At 44.2% G+C, this 16,012-nt stretch overlaps 2 protein-coding genes across 4 annotated transcripts in view; one reads left to right on the top strand and one right to left on the bottom strand.

Moving 5' to 3' along the window:
• Window positions 1–3,808: 3,808 nt before the first annotated feature.
• ppp1r3db (protein phosphatase 1, regulatory subunit 3Db) lies at window positions 3,809–5,524 on the top strand. The gene has a single exon (XM_068316251.1). It carries the CDS (start codon window positions 3,927–3,929, stop codon window positions 4,803–4,805), a length of 879 nt encoding a protein of 292 aa, XP_068172352.1. The 5' UTR covers window positions 3,809–3,926; the 3' UTR covers window positions 4,806–5,524.
• A 1,304-nt stretch (window positions 5,525–6,828) lies between these two features.
• phactr3b (phosphatase and actin regulator 3b) overlaps window positions 6,829–16,012 on the bottom strand; it is a 33,299-nt gene continuing 24,115 nt past the window's right edge. For 2 of the 3 annotated variants that reach the window (XM_068315528.1, XM_068315529.1), the window contains exons 9-13: window positions 9,914–9,969; window positions 8,696–8,757; window positions 8,348–8,488; window positions 8,184–8,260; window positions 6,831–7,758 (exon numbers count right to left, since the gene is read on the bottom strand). In XM_068315528.1, the coding sequence (XP_068171629.1) occupies window positions 7,743–7,758; window positions 8,184–8,260; window positions 8,348–8,488; window positions 8,696–8,757; window positions 9,914–9,969 (352 nt within the window). In that variant the 3' untranslated portion in view covers window positions 6,831–7,742. Of the gene's footprint in view, window positions 7,759–8,183; window positions 8,261–8,347; window positions 8,489–8,695; window positions 8,758–9,913; window positions 9,970–16,012 lie in introns of all 3 variants that reach the window. The other variant, XM_068315527.1, reaches the window with a different exon arrangement.

Raw genomic sequence — 16,012 nt, 5'->3', positions numbered from 1 at the left:
GGCAGGACGGGAAATAGGAATGCAAATGCACTTCCTGTACTGGGAATCTGTGGTGGAGCTGGTGCTGGCAGGGATGCTGTGTAAACAGCAGCCAGTGGACGCATAGTTGACATTCTGATCAGGTTTGAGGTTTACGGAAAGACCATTGTCACGCCCGTCTACTTAACATGCTGCTTTGTGGGCAGCGAACTTCACTTGGTGAAGATCTGGCCCCACTGAGTTTCCTCTGACGGGGGGAGGGGGCTCAACCTCAGAGGCTCCTGATGCTTCATGATTGATTCATAGCTGCGATTTAAGGCCTCTTTAAATAATCTTGGGTTTTGACGCCAGGTGTCTGCAGGCTCCAGCAGCATTCATAGTTAGCTGCCTGTATAGAAAGAAGCTAATTATGAAGCTTCATAAATAAAGACCAGTGAAACACCACTATTATTATTATTATTATTATTATTATTATTATTATTATTATCATTATCATTATCATTATCATTATCATTATCATTATCATTATCATTACCATTATCATTATCATTATCATTATCATAACACTCTTAGCAACGGGACCTGTGATTGGCTGACGGGTGAGTGGGCAGTTTAACCAGAGGTGTTTCCATGGATTCTCTCTTTTTCTCTGTTAATTTGATTGGCCCTTTAGGGGTTAGGGTGGGATTGCCTACCCATAATCCCCTAACTGGGTTGCAAATAATGACTTCAAAGGTTAGTGAGAGACTTTAGGGCCTCTCTGATTGATGGGGAGGGACCTGAGATAAGCACCCCCGCTGTCTGCAGAGTGTCAGGATGATGACATCATCACATTCTTCAAATACCACAGAAAAGTGTGCTTGAATGGATTTTTTTTTTTTAGAAACTGACAGAAAGTGGACAAAATCTGAGCGATTGTGACTGTTTTAAGTCATGCTGGAGTTTATTAAGGTGGAATATGCTTCCCTCTTCTGGCTGAAATACTTCTTACCAAAAAAAAATCAAGCTGCTTCTTCACGGCAAGAATTTTGACCATTCTTTGCTCTATACGCTTAAACAAACTGAGCTTTGTTGGTGTGATGCGCGACCTCTGACCTCTGGAACAGTACAAGAGGTTGCTGACCCCTCCTGGTGATAAGAGATGGGTATGGCCACGTTATCTGGGTTAACGTCCACTTTCCTAGATCCAGTAATCGTCGCCGCCATCATCACATTTCAGCTTCACCTTAAAATCACAAGAAAAAATGAATGAAGATACAACTACTTATCAGTTTGAGTGTTTCTTGCAAAAAAAAAAAAAGTTTTACTCTAAAGAACACCTGCTGGTTTATTTGACATTTTTCCATACCTGCACTGCATCCATGACCATCCCGTCCAAAGTCGGACACCAGGCACGGAAGCAGGACCCGGAATCCGATCCCCCCTGAAGCTCCGGAGCTACATGAGTCACCACCATGACCAATTCCCCCATCTGGAGGGCACCGGTAGCAGATCTTCAACAAAAACCAGCTGCCAAACTTTTTTCCAGGCTGACTTGAGGAAGATGTAATGATTCATTTCTACTTGGGGGGGAAGACTCTTCTGATAGTTTTTATGTCTGAAAACAGATTCCAGCTCAGAAAAAAATAAATAAAAACAAACTATGACAGACGAATACGCTGAGCTGGTTTTACCCTTCACCCGTCGCCCGAGCAACACAAAGCACAAACGGTGGGCTGAGGAGTCGAGGCTGATGTGATGCACACACTCACACACATATACGCACACAAACACACACACACACACACATATCATGCCTCACTCTTCAGCAGCCGGGCTGAGGAGGTGGACCGCTGGAAGCCCGGTCTCTCTCGCAGCCTAAAAATGGTCCAGGTCCTGTGGGACAGACCGGTCCAGAACGCCAGCAGCTTCTTCTCAGCCCTGCTGTGCTGCCATTCCTGCTCCATCACCTCCTCCTTCTGAGTCTCCTTCTCCTCGCCGCTCTGGATCCTCTTTCTCATATCGACCAGGGGGGATTCTGGGATGTCCGTCCAGGCTGCGAGCTGTGGACAGAGACGGATGGTGTGACTTTCCTGTTGCTGCCTGGTGATGGATGAGTCGTGACGGTTTCCTCTGGTGGATGGAGGTGTGTGTGTGTGTGTGTCTGTGTGTGTGTGTGTGTGTCTGTGTGTGGAGGCTGATGCTGCAGATGTCTGTACGTTAAAACAAGGTGACCCGGCTCTTCCTCCTTCCGTCCTCTTCCTCCTGGTTCTTCTTCAGATGATGCTGCAGCCGTCCTCTCCCTCCTCTCTTGCGTGGCTCTCCCCCCCCCCATCCCGTGCTGCTGTGTGTGTGTCCTCCTTGGAAGTGTGTGACGCACTGAGCAGCAGGTGCTGGACCTGTCCACCACACGTGGTGCTGCGGCCCGGAAAGAGCATTTTGACCCATTTAGACGCAGGATAGTTTATCTATCAGAACCCAGGACATCACTTATTTGTTTGGGCCTTCTGTCTTCATTGTGTACTTTTTGTTTTAGAATAATATTTGTTAGGTAGAATAAAAAATCAACTACTTCTATTTGGGAGTAAAAAAAAAAGAGAAAGAAGTTCTGTTTCTTTATTTTTCATTCTCATATCATAAAAAAACATGGGAGGAAGACAAACCTGTATGCAATAGTTATGCAATAGATAGGTCATGTCCTTACGCGCGCGCGCACACACACACACACACACACACACACACACACACACACACACACACACACACTAGCTGTGACTCAGCTGTAAACTGTCCTTGAGATTAGACTGTGCAGCTCGTCCTAATGTCCCTGCAGCACCCCCTGCTGGCGGCTTGTTGCAAGTTCACCTCCAGTGCATTTTGAATGCTTATGTTTTTATGTGTTTTATGTGCACATAAATAACAGTCTAAATAACAAAATGAAAATGAAGCAAGTTCCAGTAAGATGTTCTTGGCCAGTTATTCATTACTGTTTCCGTCCAGATCTAAATCCTAAATTCACTCCTCGTGAAAATCATTCACACAGTTTATATTTAGCTGAAAAAACTTTGACTCATAGTGGAAAGAAAAAAAAAGAGGATGAATCTGAGTGTGTGTGATTGTTTGTTTGTTTCACCTGTTCCACTCAACCACACCTGAATCGCATGATCCAGTTCAGCTGTTCTCCATCAGCTCATCAACCTGCAAGACTTAAAAACTGGTTCCTCCCCCTGACAGCTCAGTCTGCTGGTGGGGTGTCAGTCCTTAGCTTGTGGTTTGAGTTTTACTGTTGGAGTTTTCATGTCTTTCTGGAAAATCTGAGAGCGTTTGGGTTCACAGCAAGAAAACTAGTGCCCGTTCACACAGTTTCATATCAGAGACTATCATGAGAGACATCTTCAGAGATCAAGACACACGCCTAACTGCTATAAATATTCACTCTACACCTCCCATCCCTGGTTAGGGGTCTCATGTTATATGTCAAGGGCTAATCTCAAAGAGTGGGTGTCATTTATTGCGGTTTATTCTGGATTTGGTTTCAGTTTTTTTCATTTGCGGCCGATTCGTTGATGAAACAAACACAAACTTGTTGAATCACCTCCTGCCGACGGCCGACAGCGTCGTCGTTCCTGTTTGCTTTTGCATTCGGTTTCCAGTGGAGCGTCCCTGGAATGCTCTGGCAGAGGAAGACTCTTGTCTGTCATCTGGCGGCTGTTGGGTTGGTAGCAGCTTTCTGTGCAGGCAGTGAAACTGGGGGGGGGGGGGTCAATCAACCGGTTCAACCACAGAACAGGAGATGTCTCTGCTGTGAAGGTTTGGTCCTTCCTTATCGTCTATAACGTGCAGCAGCATTTGCATCTTTTAAATTTCATGCATTTGGTTTGCGTCAAATGCAGGACGTTTGCACGTAAGTGATTTGACTCGTGCATCGGCTGGTTTGTCTCTCAAGGTGCATTTAATGCCACAAAAAAATGTCTGGGCTTTGTGAGAAATGGCGGCTGAAAGGATCGGATGAGAAGAGGAGCTCCAGCGGTGCATCCACCACCATCCGACTGCGGGACATCTACGATCCCAAGACTCAACCTCCTAAAGAACCAGTCCGGATTCGCCCCCCAGGCCCGAGAACTCCTTCGGTGAAAGAACTCGATCTAAAGCGCAACCTGTCCGGCGAAAACCCAACCAAGACGATCATGAGGAGGCGAGCTCAGTCGCTTCCCGGCTCCGCGGAGAGGAGGAAGGAGCTGAGGAGCTTGCAGGTTCGCTTTGTGGACTCCTTGGGCCTGGAGTTGGAGGAGGTGAAGCTCTTCCGAGCTGGGGAGTCCCCGCTGATACCCCAACATGTGATGTTCAGACTGCTCATGAGCTCCGAAATGGCTTTTGGGAAGTCTTTGGAGTTGTCCATGCCTTACTTCAAACCTTGTTTCCCTGAGAATCCTGGAGATCAGCCGGACTTCCTGGAGCGTCTCCGGGCTCGGAGAGTGTGTCTGGAGCAGGTTGTGTGTTCAGACCTGGGGATAACCGGTACTATACAAGTACTCAATTTAGCTTATGAGAAAGACGTCACAGTACGCTACTCTTTCACCAACTGGAGAACCATCACGGAAACCAAGGCCTCCTGGGCATCGAGCGGACATCGTGACTCTCCGGAAACGGACGTCTTCAGATTTCGTCTCCCTGTGCCGCCCTTTATTTTGCAACCAGGAGCCGTCCTAGAGTTCGCAATCTGTTACCGTGTAGAAGGGACTGATTATTGGGACAACAACGACGGACAGAATTACAAACTGTCGTGCCACAGCTACAAGGTGACCGTTCCGAGGGAGTGCGAGGACAGCATGCTGCACTTCACCTGAATGTCAACCCGGGAGACGCATTGAGAGATATGGAGGGTGGGCAAAATGCTGCCCGGTACTTATATTAGCTTTAGTGGGTGGAATTAGTGTTACATAACTAAATCCAAGTGGAAAATGCCCCCGGATTAGCCCAGAAGGAGTAAACTGAACATCCTTTGTAAAATTTCTGCTTCTTTAAGGCTATTCCAGTCTGGTGAAGGATTCCCGTGGGGCATGCTGGGATGTTATGTTGATTAAATCCCTGCAAAGTTCTGCAGGAACTCACAAAAGACTCACATTGCCCCTTGTGCGAGTCTGCTGACCCCTTTATCGGCCATTGAATCCTAATCCTGAATTCACGTTATTTACTAATTTCACTCCGGAGCTGCTGGTTTGTTCAGCCACTTAACTTTCCGTTACGATCAACGGGGCTCGACCTCATTCTTCAGCAGCTTGTTTTGTGTTTAGAAGAGGATTATGAGCAGCGACATTAGCCCCACTTTTACTCCCTGACCGGGTCTCTCGGATCCCCCAGCGGCGCTGACCTTTCAACCAAAAGGTTTCCGCTGATATGAGAGGCCGGATTCCAGAGAGAGCTCTCTGGCGAGCTGGAGTGTTTGGCTCCCAGGAGAGCATTTTTTCATCCTCATTAGTTGCTGCGTGACATGCTTTTAACGTGAGAGCAGCCATCTGATCGTTCATTACATTACCGTGTCGAGCCTCGGTCTATGATCCATCAACCAAAGGGTATGAAGTGGCTGATTAATCCTTAAATAGATCTTAAATGCAACTTTCATAATGATTATAGGTCATTCCAACACAGGAATAAACAATATTTTCAATTATAAACACCTAAAACAATAAGAAAATCATTGCATTATTTATAAAACAACAGAGTTGTTGTTCCAAATGGGCTTATTTGCTGTTTAATAAACATTACTACTTGATTATTATGGCCGGAACACATTTCACTCATCGGCCACTCATGACTGCAGGAACTCTGCGCAGCCTGCAGAGGTTCGTCGTTACGGCTATCAGACAGCAGGTGGCGCTGCTGTTCAGACACGTTCAGAACACATAAACAGTGAAGAAACACTAATATCCTTAATTACAAAGTAAAAACAGCCACGCAGCATGGGAAAATGTACCATTTAGAGAGGGAATAGAAGATAATATTGAAGATTATGATGTTTGCGCATTATTTGGGCAAAAGTTTTCTCTTTCCTGAGCTTGATCTGAAATTAATGTGTGTATTTTCACATTTGTTGCCTTGCAACACTGTGCCTTTATTTGGGACTCCTGAGCTCATTTGCCGGTAGTTATGTAAGGCGCCGCCATATTTGGAGCCGGCATGATGCTCGACGGTGACGTCTGCTTCCTCGACCGCCCGACATGGGATTTAAAAGTAAGAAAATGACACATCATTATGGATCCTAGCGTTGCATCACTGAAACGTCATCGCTTGTAAGCATCGCTTATAATATTTGTTCAGGTCTACCCCTTAAGATTAGTTTCCTTGTGTGAATAAACCTTCGTAGAGGCAAGATTTTGGTAAAAATTGAACTAGTGTGTGGTCTTGAAATAACCATCTGGGTGAGAGACAGTAATGTCATCTATTGAATTAATAAAATACTGGTTTCCTCAGGATGGGGAAAAAGAAAAGGGTCCAAAATATATCATGATCTACGACCCAAAACTGAGTTATCACACTTAGAATTGTCTAAAACGCCTCTCTTCGTCTTTCTGAGGGATGCCCAGGAATCGGGGTATCCCCTTTGCTCCGACAAGAGCATTGTCAGAGCAAACACACACACACGTAGCTCCACAGGTTAGCGGTCGATCCTGGACCGGTTCGGACGCTCCATTGGCCGCGGTCAGCTGTCACACATTCCTTTCATTACTGTTGCCCCCGGCGAGCGGTCCTCGAGTAAAGAGCAGTTTTAAACGGGAGCAGCCATCTGTTTCTCCACCGGTGCCAGGAAGGGAGGCTGTGACTCACATTACATCCATGCTGATGTCAGAGAGGAAGCGAATAAACGCGTGTGCCAATCTGAACGTGACCCACAGAGATGTTAGCATTAAAGGATGGCGTCTGTTCTATTCAAATCCCGGAAAGACTTCTTGCCAGAAACGAGATTGAGTGGCTCATTCCTGTCATCCTTTACCCCACGTGATACAGCAGGAAACCGCTATTGGATCAGGTGAGCGGATTTAAGCAATAGAATCATCATCATCATCCCCGACAAATGACGCTCATCCTCATTTTTCAGAAAAAAAATCGTGACATAAATTCGATCGCAAATAATTCACGGTGCAGAATCAAACTCACATTCAAGTGTCACACGTTTCTCTGAAGCCCTGATGGTAAAACAGGATTAGAATGATGCTCAGAAATCACGTCGCACACTGAACAAAAACCAAACCTTTGTTACAAATTGAAAACCTGTATTGTGCAGACAATAAATAGTGATTACAAAGGGATTTTCGTCTTTTCCGTTTACACCGTCGATATGAAACATCATCAAACATCAGACAGCCCGGGGATGTGTGACTACTGATACTGGAAAGGGATTGGTCACCTTAGTCACATGCACATTCCCCCCACCCCCACACACACACACCCCTTTGGCATCAAAAAAAAAGTTCAAAACAGTCTGTTTACAAAAGAGTCTCTGCTTGTCTGGAGGGCAAAAAAATTCACGACCTGGGTTCTTCTGCTCGTCTCGACGAAGGTGAAGCCGGGGTTCAGGTCGTCTTCCTCCCGAGCAGAAATGGGAACTCGCTTTCGCTCGCATGCGTCCCTAAAACTACCGGCAGCTCCGTTTCTAGAGACATAGCCTCTAAAAGTTTTCTGGACACTCCAGGACGCCCATCCGCGGTGAGCCGGCGTTTTACTGGAAGACTCCGAGGAAAAGGTCTTCACTGACAGATCAGCAACTCTTCACAGAAGAAACCTTGCTAAGGCCGGTGGAACCTGGGGAGGGGAGGAAAAAGTGTGTGTTAAAATATTCACCTTCATCAATCAACGTTGGGGCCAAAGGACGGCGCTTTCAAGAGCAGCCAATGGCCTCTCTGCAAAAGTGGGTCTTAGATGAGCACCCCCTCGGCTAATTCAGCTTTTTTTTTTTTTACGACCACAGACAGTCTTGACATTAGCCAAACGTGGGCTAAATATATCAAGACATTTATTATACTGGAAAGAGAGTGCCAAAAAAGGGGGGATTTTTTTTTCCCCCTCATCTCAAGGGATTTGGGTGAAGCTAAATTTAAGCCCCGCTCTTCAGGGTGTGCATTCATTGATGTGAAACCGCTGGATAATGCACTTTTTGGAGTCTCTGCACAATGTCACGCCGACCCCGTCAGGCGTCGCCGGCGACGACGATGCGGGTTCAAACTGACCTCGTCAAATGCTTGCTGGAAGAATGAACCTCCATCTCGTTGCTCTTGAACTCGTTCAGCTCCTTACGTATTGCCGCCTGAGGAGAGAAAGAATATCTGATGTTTAGATGAGGATCGCATCATGTTCAATGGGTTTGATATGCGAGGCGGTTTTTTCCGGCTACCTTGTCAGCGGCTGACAGTCTGGTCCAGGGTTTGTCGGCTCTCCTGTCATAATCCTGAGCTTTGGCCACCTCTACATAGTCGCTAAAACGAATCAGGATCTTTCTGTCCCGCAACTCGTCCACCGTCGGTCGCTGGTTGAGCTGGAACATAAACAGAAAACCCGTCAGGCTCACCAGCGACGCATTCAATCATCAAAAGAGAGGCGACGAGGGGAGGCTTAATAAAAAAACACAGCAGGTTGTGTATTAAAGTTCTATTTTGGCAGCTTGGGGTGTCGCCCCACCCCCCCACCCCCCAAACGTGGGATTAAATGGATGAAAATGGGAGTTAAAAAAGCAGCCGCCCACCTTTCTGTTCAGCCGCTGTTTGATTTCCCTCCTCTCCTCCTGCTCTGTCTGGTCATTTCTTTCTGTTGATGCACAAAAAAAGACAAATATAATAAGAAAAAAGGAACTTAAAGCCATTTAATCACAGTGACTGGAACGCCGCGATGATTCAAATCAAATGAGAATCGGCGATATCGAACTGGAGATTAAATAAGACAAAACCAACAGAATGACTGATCTGCAAATGTGTTGGATTGGTTTCAACCCCCCCACACCCCCACCCCCGATGGAGTCAATCTGATCAGAGTGATAACAGGATCCATCTGCGTTCGATAAAGCATAAAAATCATTCCACTTATTCTTTGTCAAACCCTCTGCAAGAGACCGGAGGGGATGAATGTTAGTGGGTTCATGTGCTCAGCTTTAACACATGTTCCTGAGCAGGGGGCGATGGGGTCAGCTGCTAGGGGAGGTTGGGGGGGCACAGGTGGCCCGTCTCACCCGGGACTCCACTACAGATCTCATAACGGTGTTTCATAACTGGGCCGTTCTGTCAGGACAGCTCGGCTGTTTTCACAGCCTGAAGTGCTACAAACCAACACCTCCTCCTATTCTTCTGAATAAAACAGTGTCCTCTCCTCACACAGGAGTCAATTCATTCATGTAAATATGAGTAAACCTAGCACAACAGTGTTTTCATTATTTAGCTGAGTCTGTGGAAATATTATAATATAATAATAATCATAATTATAACCATAAGTTTGTCATTAAATGGAAAAAATCAGGAGGAATTGCCTTCAATTACATAATGAAACTATTATGAAAAACTAGAGCAACCACTGTGCTGAACTTTACTGATAATTAATATTTAAATTATTACGATATAATTGATTCGTAATGACAGAATATACAAAAAAAAAGTCTAGCAAAATTTACAAAGAGTCAAAAGAAGGTCTGGAATTTGTTTAAAGGACATTTCATTAAGAAAACGAAGGAAATTTCCAAACTGAGGATTTCTATAGTTAATGATTGTTTATTTTCAAAGATTTTTCAATGAAAAAAAATAGTAGTAAAAGTATTGAAAACAACAACTAAATTTCTTGAAAGTGATTTTTAAAAGTATGTTAAGCCGTTACGTTCGTTTTCTTTTCAAAATAAAAGCATAAAGTTGAAAAAGTCAAACAAACAAACAAAACAAACAAACAAACAAACAAACATGGTTGAATCATTTAAACTCACGCTTTAAGATGTTGCGGCTCTCCAGCTCCTCCACAGCCGGCCTTTGGCTCAGTCTCCTGCGGAAAAACACCAGAATTACGTTCTGGACCATGTTCCTCCTGTCCGGTTGAGGTGTCTCTCCTCAACGCCTTTTCTTTTTCTCCTTCTTCTTCTTCTCCTTCTGGCACAAAGTCTTTTCACTCCTTTCACTCCTTGTTTCACTTCAGATGCTTGAGTCGGCGTGCAGAGCGCCGAGATCCAAAACGCATCCAAAACGCAAACGCCGCGTCCCACCTCGATCCCAAAGAGCAAATTATTGAGATATTTTAACATTTAAGGAAACAAACATCGAGGGGAAAAGTAAAGTTTTGCCTCTCATGTATCGCGTCAGAGCCGCTTTTAGAGACCGAACCAGCGGCTGATGTTCCAGGGGTCCAGGGACGCGGATGCTGCGCGCTCGGAGTTGCTGTGAGAGGACTGAGCGCAGCCTTTTTACTACATGCACAACTCCAACACGGGGGGGCGGGGCCGAGGAGGAGATTCCCTAGGCGCGTGCATGTAAACGCGGACGCGCATTCAAAGAGAGAAAGGGGGGGGGGGGGGGGCTCATGTCCTGAAAAACACCTGTACACTCAGGTAAACCCAACTAACCTCACATTTTACCATCATTGTGTGTGTGTGTGTGTGTGTGTGTGTGTGTGTGTGTGTGTGTGTGTGTGTGTGTGTGTGTGTGTGTGTGTGTGTGTGTGTGTGTGTGTGTGTGTGTGTGCACTCAAGGGAATTAAAAAAAACCCCACCATGTGTATTAGGGAAATGTTTTTGGGTTGCTTGTGCTCCATGAAAACAACAACCCAGTTACTCATGAACTTTTATTGATCCTCTTGAATTAATCACGTAAAAACAAACAAAAAAAAACAACAAAGCACAATAAACAGGTCAGGTGACACGACAACAACGAACCAGTGTGTCCACCATCAGAGTTGATTACGTCTGTAATCTGCCTCCTTTATGGATCAGGAAGACCTCTGGTTCTCATCCACTTCTTCTGGACCCTGACATGTCCCGCCCCAAACGTGACAGCAGACCAATCACATTTCCCCATTCATGGAATTCTTCCAAAAGTCATTTTTACCCAAATTCTAGTGTCATATTTTTGGCATTGTGAGTATTTAGCCGAAGAAACACGTTTCCAGCCCTTTCACGACAATCAATGTGTGGTGACAGCGATCGCAAAACGTCGCTTACAAACGGATGTCCGGCAAATTCTGATGAAACGCTACTGAAAAATGTTAACAAGGAAATAGAAGACATCTGTTACTGAGCAAAAAGAGTTCAACGACCTGAGCATCAACAGGAAATAATCATTCCACGATCAAAATAACTGTTGATGCTGCCGAATTTTAGTCTCGACAAGCAATTTTTTTAAAAAAAGGTTTGAAATGCATGAAAATCAGTCATGAAAGCTTCAGATTCGTGTTCTCTGAATTGTTGTTGTTTGTTACTGTCAAACAGACTTAATCACAATCTGTCTGGTTGCCCAAAGGGAGAATCTTCAGCCTCATTAGAAAGCCACCTGATCCCACGCTCACGTGTATGACTGAACACAACAAACCCATCCCTGAATCGCTAGAAAGAAGATCAGTCACGATTTCTCCTGCCATCCTATGACAAAATCCATTTTTATAAAGCGACCAGAAAGGGGTCAGCCCACAAGGTTTTCACAATCCAACTGTTGGGAGATGGAAGTATGATTCACACCGGCAGCAGGGACGGCGTACAGCAGGCCGGGCAGGAAGAAAAAAAAAGAGATCAGATGTTGCTCTGATCAGCACAAGAGCGTAGAAAGCTGACATTAAACTGACATTACATTTAGAGGGAAAACAAGGTAACCGGCACCCCCCTAATTCTCTAAATGGAGACAGTTTTAAGTCTAGGCAGTTGTTGTCACCTGGAATCACTCCACATATGCATCAAAGCCCCAGACAACAATAGACTAGAAATGACAATAGACTAGACAACAAAACCATAATGTTAGATGACATTTTTTCACTCCAGTGCTCACATTATGACAAATTTCTGTTTTTCACATTTGCAACCAAAATGCAAATCAATCATTGCTGTTTTCAAATATCTGAAAATCTTTTCTATCCATGTTTAATCTGTTGAAAGTCATCAAACTATCCACTTTGTTGGTTCCCGATGAAAACACAGAGCACTAAAATTACATGTACAGTATTTTCCGCACTATAAGGCGCACTGGACTATAAGGCGCACCTTCAATGAATGGCCGAATAAAGCCCACGGGATTATGAGGTACACTGTCGGTTTTTGGGAAAATTAAAGGCTTTTAAGTGTGCCTTATATTGCGGAAAATACTGTAATCTGAATTAATTTGATCTAAGTGACCCCGATTTCCAATAGAAAGGCTAAGAAAACAGGTTTATTGCAGGTCAGTTGAACTCTGACCTCTTGCGAGAAAAATTTGCATTTGGAGTGTTGTGGTTACGAACTGTATCCTTAGAGACGGTAGTCTAGCTTCACAGTTGTGATTTTGTAATGCCCTTGTAATGACGTACAGTAACTGTACTTTTTTAACATAATGACCCAATTTCTACCTCAAATCAGCTGAGCAGAGACTGCGTCAAACATAAAATCATGGAAAATTTTCAAGCAGCCGAGACAGTTTGTCCACAGCCCTAGAAATAATGGCACCCGGAGTGCAGATCTAAAATAAGCCTCCCGTCCTGTGTGGCAACTTCAGATGTAACTGGGACCTCCGACCGCTCACAGAACATCGCAACAGAAATGGCGATATTGACAGCTGAGGGGAGTCGACGCGCTAAATGGAACGGGCTTTAGTAGGATGTGTGGTCAGCAGCGGAAAACATTTCAGGTCAACGGCATTCGCCTGAGTGCAGAGGAGCCGATCGGATCCGCTGCTCTCTTTAACCCACAGGGGATTCGTCACAAGCTATTTAAATTTGCTTTTAAATTTAAATTTGGACTGGACTTCATTCAAAAACTAAATTCAAATACTAATAAAAAAGTGTGAAATTTTTATTTTTGCAAGCAATCCTACCGGGACTGAGTCACAGCCCTTGCAGTAATTTGGGCTTCACAAGTACTCACCCACTTCTCTTGATGAGAGGTAAAAGTTCCTCGTTTGTTGGCGAACTCGCCAGCACGTCAAAGCGATGAGCTGCATGTAAGAGCAAGGGCTGATGGGAATGTCAGGCCATGAAAAGTGGAGGAGAATGGTATGAGTAAGGCGCCACAGGCCGGGTGGCGGCCTGCTACTGCCCAATGAGGTATGTCCTAATTCCTCGCTGATTCCCCTCAGTGACAGAGCCCCGGGACAGGAGCGCCACTGTCAGATGTGGAGTCTGATGGACTCCGGGACGGCCTGGGGGATAAGGGGGTGCAGGGGGCCAAGATGGAGGGTAATTGGTGGGAATAATTACAGGAACCTTTTTTTAACAGTAGCATACCAGAAGCTTGGTGTTTGTTGTAACTTAGTCATCGTCCAAGACTTGTGCGTTGACCTGGATGTCTACCGTTAGTAGGCCGTGAGTATGAATAGACAGGAAACGCTTCCTAGAATAAATCTAGGAATAAACACACAATTCTGATAAAAACCTCAGTTTGCTTGTTTGTAGCTTGTTTGTTTGCTAACAAACAAGCTACGCCTGTTTTCAATGGTTGAGATTGTAACTATAGCATGTTAGCATGCTAACAGACTCGCAATGATGCCGCTAACATGTTAATGTTACACTTATTTACAGTGGTTGACGACGGTTATCAGGGTGTTAGCGCGCTAACGGGAACGCAACGATGGGGCTAACATGTTAGTGTTACGCTTGCTTACAAGTTAACATCGTAATGTTAGCATGTTAGCAGCATCATTACGAGCCTGTTGGCACGGCAACAAAATGTTTACAATGTCAACTTGTAAACAAGCGTAACGTTAACATGTTAGCCAATGGCATTCTCATTAGCATATAACACAAAGTCCACTGTACGCTGATGACACTGTTGTTTATCACTGGAACAAACAATGATGAAATCTTCAGGCGGACATTGGGGGAATCAGGGAGCCAATCACATCGAAGGGATGATATGGAACAAGTGTGATTGGGTAAGCATTTTTTTGTGCTTTAGTACACACACACACACACACAACCTATCTATAGGTAAGCATTTCACTTTGTGCTATCTCTTCAGCCAATGACTACACGTAGGACGGTCATTAAAACACAAACAGTGGGCTCTGTATTTGGACTACAAAACAGTGATGACCTCATCAGTTCACAGGTCAACGACACGTGACTACTAACACATGTACGATATCTGACATCACAAATCTAATTTGTTACGTCATAATTCCCGAAAAGTTTATATATATATATATATATATATATGTGTGTGTGTATATATATATATAAATAAAGTGGTGGAAACAAAAGGAATGTTGGGTATTCCAGAAAAACTACACAAATATTGATTTCTTAAAATAATGGGCATCCATTAGTTTGCATAGCAGATCGTCCAAAATCCATTTGTGATCCTGTTGGCATAATAAACTCTTACATTTAACTGGGGAGCCAGAATCAATACTGGAGATGGACGACAGCCACACTGGGTGAACAAATGAACACCCTGCAACGACTGTTTATTTATATTCACAGAAATGTAGCAGTGGGAGTAAAGCCAACAAAATTAGCCACATGTCACAGGTCGCGTCCCTGAAGGCGATCTGACCCTAATTTGGCAAGAGGTTAGAATAGAGAAACAAATAGCCAGTCTTCAGTGTGTGGGTTGCTGGAGGTTTGAGACTTCTGACATTTCAATTAGAGGGTGCGCGCAAATAGATCGGCAGAAAAAAAAAGCCATTGTGTGGCGTTAATTACCGCTTGTGGGACAGGGAAGGTCGACAGTGTTGACAACGTGTAATTTGACGATTTTACTTTGTGCCATATATGTTCAGGCCGTGGCACCCGGCTCCAATTGTTTTGCAGCATTTGCCAAATCCAGTCTTGTGATTGGACCGCTGCCGAGCTACTAAACCACAAATAGAAAACTGAGAAGCGCTCCTCAGGTGCAATAGTAGTCACCGACATTCAACTTCCCTTACAAAAAAAGGCCTACCCTACATTCAAACTGATTTTATCAGTCTAAATATTGGAAATAAAACAAATTCATCTATTTTTTTTAAATATATATTACAATTACATGTATACACCTGAGTGACAATGTAATTTCCCTGCGGGGATTAATAAAGTATACTTCTTCTTCTTCTTTTTCTTAATAAATTTTGGCATCTCCCTTCCATCTAGTTTCATAAAATGTTGTACTTTGATAAAGATGGTCCAAAAAGGCCTCACAGAAGCCCCTCACAAAATATATATAGCGTGTTATTTGGATCCAATCCAAACTTTAATGTCTTCTCCTTAGTTACCAAGTTCCATTTCGTCCGTCCATCAGGTAGTTTTTGCACTAAACTCAAAATATTAAAAAAAACCCATAGAATTGGACAATTTTAGCACTTGAACACATCTCTATGAAGGATATCCAATCCAGTCAAACTTGGACCATTCCTATTGGCTTTTATGTCTCCATTATAGACTTAATGAATAATCTTGTGCTTTCATTGTGCTGCTGGTACAGTAGGTGCTATTCTGACTAAAATGGGTCAATTCTGTTGCCTTAGCCACAGCAGAGGAAGGAATAATACCGCTAGGAAAGGCTGTTTCCGCTTTCACAGCTCCCATCTTTCTCCGTACAACGACACTTGGTGACAATATTAAACCTCAAGAAATAAAACTCATACCTTCTGCAGGTCAAACACAAATAAACCAGACCTTTTTCTTCATCAATTATGCCATGTCTCATCTTTAATTGATTGAATTCCAAATATTGGCCATGACAGTGTTCTTTCCTGGATTCTGAGTTGTGAGTGCGGGAAACCCGAGCAGAGCGAGAATCAATATTTCATCATATGATGATGTTACAATGAAACTGAAAATATCCTCGCCGTGGAAGAACAGCCGGCTGCCTTCGTGCGACGGCCTCGGTTGCTTAGAAACCGCTATTGTATTGAATATTGTTCACAGATATATAATT

Source organism: Antennarius striatus, chromosome 5, assembly GCF_040054535.1.
Source record: "Antennarius striatus isolate MH-2024 chromosome 5, ASM4005453v1, whole genome shotgun sequence".
Classification (NCBI taxonomy): Eukaryota; Metazoa; Chordata; class Actinopteri; order Lophiiformes; family Antennariidae; genus Antennarius; species Antennarius striatus.
Note: the sequence above shows the minus strand (reverse complement) of the source record. Positions and strands in the feature narration are given on the sequence as shown.